Source organism: Octopus bimaculoides, chromosome 4 (genome assembly GCF_001194135.2).
Source record: "Octopus bimaculoides isolate UCB-OBI-ISO-001 chromosome 4, ASM119413v2, whole genome shotgun sequence".
NCBI lineage: Eukaryota > Metazoa > Mollusca > Cephalopoda > Octopoda > Octopodidae > Octopus > Octopus bimaculoides.
The window spans coordinates 81,894,405-81,897,744 of NC_068984.1; the positions used below are offsets into that span (position 1 = coordinate 81,894,405).

The 3,340-nt window shown below is 31.9% G+C and overlaps 1 protein-coding gene across 1 annotated transcript in view; it reads left to right on the plus strand.

The window, feature by feature from the left end:
- LOC106879918 (sorting nexin-4) overlaps positions 1-2,413 on the plus strand; it is a 32,757-nt gene extending 30,344 nt beyond the window's left edge. The window contains exons 12-14 of the mRNA XM_014929669.2: positions 586-743; positions 1,954-2,068; positions 2,158-2,413. Of these exons, the coding sequence (XP_014785155.1) occupies positions 586-743; positions 1,954-2,068; positions 2,158-2,205 (321 nt within the window). The 3' untranslated portion in view covers positions 2,206-2,413. The remainder of the gene's footprint in view (positions 1-585; positions 744-1,953; positions 2,069-2,157) is intronic.
- Positions 2,414-3,340: the final 927 nt, after the last annotated feature.

Genomic DNA, 3,340 nt, shown 5'->3' on the forward strand with positions numbered 1-3,340 from the left:
AAATATGCCAAAAAATATTTTTGTAATGGTGTTCACTTGAAGACAGTTAAAAAAAATCAAAATATTTTCTGTTTGAAGAAAGCTAAAAATATAAATACTTACTATACGAACAACTTGTATTTTTGAAATCACATTCACTTAAAAATATTTCTAAATGATTAAAATATTGTGTTTAACAAAAGCAAAAATAAACATTTACTGTAAAAACAACTCGTATTTTTCATTGGCAAGTTAGTCTCTAAGACTTTTTCTCAGGTTGTGAAGTTTGTCTTCAAAATACAGAAGGCATTGATCATAATGTCTGTAATCAAAAGGTTAGAGTTTCTTCCATTCCAGGAAGGCCTTGTCACGCTGAATCTTCCCAACAACTATATTAAGGGTACATGTGTCTGTGGAGCATGTTAATTTCACAAGCAAGCTGTTCTGTTGATTGGATCAACTGGAACCCTCATCATCGTAACCAACAGATTGCCACAATATATATATATATGATTCAATTGCCTATATCTTACTCTTGTTAAAATCAACTTTCTGCTTTCACAAAAGATTTTTTTTTTGTTTTTTCTTTTCTTTTTTTATCTCTAGAATCAAGGAAAACAGCAAGGTGGCTTTACTCTTTCAAATGTCAAAACCAAACTGTTTGGAGGTGATACACCTGAGCAAAGAGACCAGAAAGTTAAAGTCCTTGAACAGCAAATTCAGGATTCTGAAGTTGAATTAAAAGTTGTTACAGCAGATACTCAGTATGTATTTACAACCATCTGTACATTGAAGGAAAATACTCCAAATTGACATATAGTGAATTATTTGAAATGTTATAGGATTTTAAGAGATACATCTTCACTAGATTCCCTTCGGTCGTGCATGATCATGGGATTGCACCTAGGAAGTTCCCTTCCAAGGCACAATTCCAAGCAAGGCTGTTTATGGAAGACCAGCAGCTGCTCATACATACCAGCCTCCCCTCTCCATGCCACCAATGTTATCCAAGGAAAAGGCAAAGGCCGATACAGCTTGGCACCAATGACATCACAGCTCATTTCTACAGCTGAATGAACTGGAGCCATGTGAAATAAAGTGTCTTGGTCAAGAACTCAACACAACCCGATCTGAGAATTGAACTCACTACCCTCATGAGTGTGAACCCGACACTCTAACCACTGAGCTATGTGCCCTCATCATATTGTATATAGGTGCCAGCATGGTTGTGGAGTTATATTGTAGAAGACACTGGCCCAAACTGTCACTGCATGGAAATTTGAGCACGTTTCTTCTACTACAACCCCAAATCAACTAAAGTATTGTAAGTGAATTTGGTTGATGGAAACTGAAAGAAGCCCGTGTGTATGTGTGTGTGTGCTTGTACCTCCTTATCTTGGTCTTCCTTGATAGTCATAAATGAGTGTCAGTATCATACGAGTAACATCATTTGTTTCTACTCTAGTGCTGTTGCTACAATAAAGTACACTTTGTAAAATGGTTGATATAAAGAATGATTAATGCCCCACTGCTGTAGGAACCATGCCAAAAATGAAATATGCAAGTAACATGTGGTCCTCTAGCTTGTCTAGAAGAGCAGTAATTCTGAATAAGAACTAACTCAAACAGTGGTGATGTGTTCAGTACATGTTTGCATAGAAAGTGGATGTAAAATAACGAGTAGGAGGTGATGTTGATTAACCCATTTATGCCAATCGTCCGTTTAAACTGACACTTAATATATAAGGGTATAAAAAAAAATACTTGATATAAATTGTGATTTGTGTAATGTCTGTCTCAAAGAATGAAACATGTTCTTAACGTATATGCAGTCTGTATCAAACAGATTTGAATGAAATTTTTTTCAGTTGCTATTTAGGTCAAAATAATAGTGTCTGAATTTTCAGGCAATTTCATTCACTAGAAAAAATTGAGCACAAATGGGTTAAATGTAAAATATTTTCTCTCTTACAGAGTTTTCATGGAGCAAGCACTGAAAGATATTGATAGATTTGAGAGACAAAAGGTGAAAGACTTAAAGGAAATATTCACAAACTATGCTATTATGCAAATAAAGCAATCAAAAAAGGTTAGTAGGAATACATGTTTACCTATATTCCAATTCCCATATTACACTTACCAAAAAGTTGAATTTAATATGATTCTTTATCTTTGCAGGGTATTGCAATTTGGACCAGTGCGAAAGATTGCTATGCCAAGATGTAAATGAGTAAATAAAAAAAGCAGTAGTCCCTGATCAAAAATGGTTCCTAAACCTCTGCAGCACATCTCATCATAAGAGCAGTCTTTCTCTACTCAATGAGAATTTTTTTTTTGTTTTGATTTTTGAGTTTTTGTCTCTATTTTTTTTTTTTTTTTCAGAAAGTGTGTTTAAAACTAAAAAAAAAAAATTTTAAAAGCAAACACATAAAAACAGCAATGATGAAAATATTTAAATACTCCTTCCACAAATCCCTTTTTTTTTTCTTCTTTTATTTATCTATTTATTCTTTAAATGGACTGGCAGTAATTTAAATGAGATTTGCTTTTGGCAAAGTTGTGAAACCTGAAGTTTTGCACTTTCCTTAAGTTTTTTTTGTTTTTATACTTATTATTTAATGATGATTATTTAATCTATTAAATTTACATTTATTGAGGATTAATCTATAATTGGACAAAGTCAGAAAATATAAACATATATTTATTAGTTGGCTTAAGCAGTTTGTTTGTGAGCCTTTGCCTTGCTCTACTGTTGCCTTACATTCCAATGATTTTCGGTAAAACTCTACTTTCGGCTTGCTTTCTTTGTTTTTTTTTCTTTTTCCATCCTCTAGTAATAATACATTCCGTTAAAGTGTAGTTATACATTAGCTTCATATATTTTCCAGCATGGAAAAAACAGACATAAAATGAATGAATGAACAAATATATATATAAAGCTAGAATGTAACTACACATATATATGATACATATATATATATATATATATATATATAGTTCATGTCACACTAAGAAGCAGTGCACAGTATAGGAATTAGTGTCTCCATAAGTGGAATGTAAACCAGCCAATTTGTATTGGCATCAAGTCATATAAGTTGTAATAATGAAATTAAATCTAATTTTGAAATGTTTTAACTGAAGAAGGTTTACCTAATGGATGCATTTCCTATTATGTATTATGCAAACCTGAAATGTATGTATTAAATGATTTCAGAATGTCACTATTACGTTTGACTTCATTATCATAACACACACACACACATATATATATATGTGTGTGTGTGTGTGTGTATATATATATATATATATATATATATATATATATATAAAGCTAAAGTAATAAGTGTAACTACACTCATAT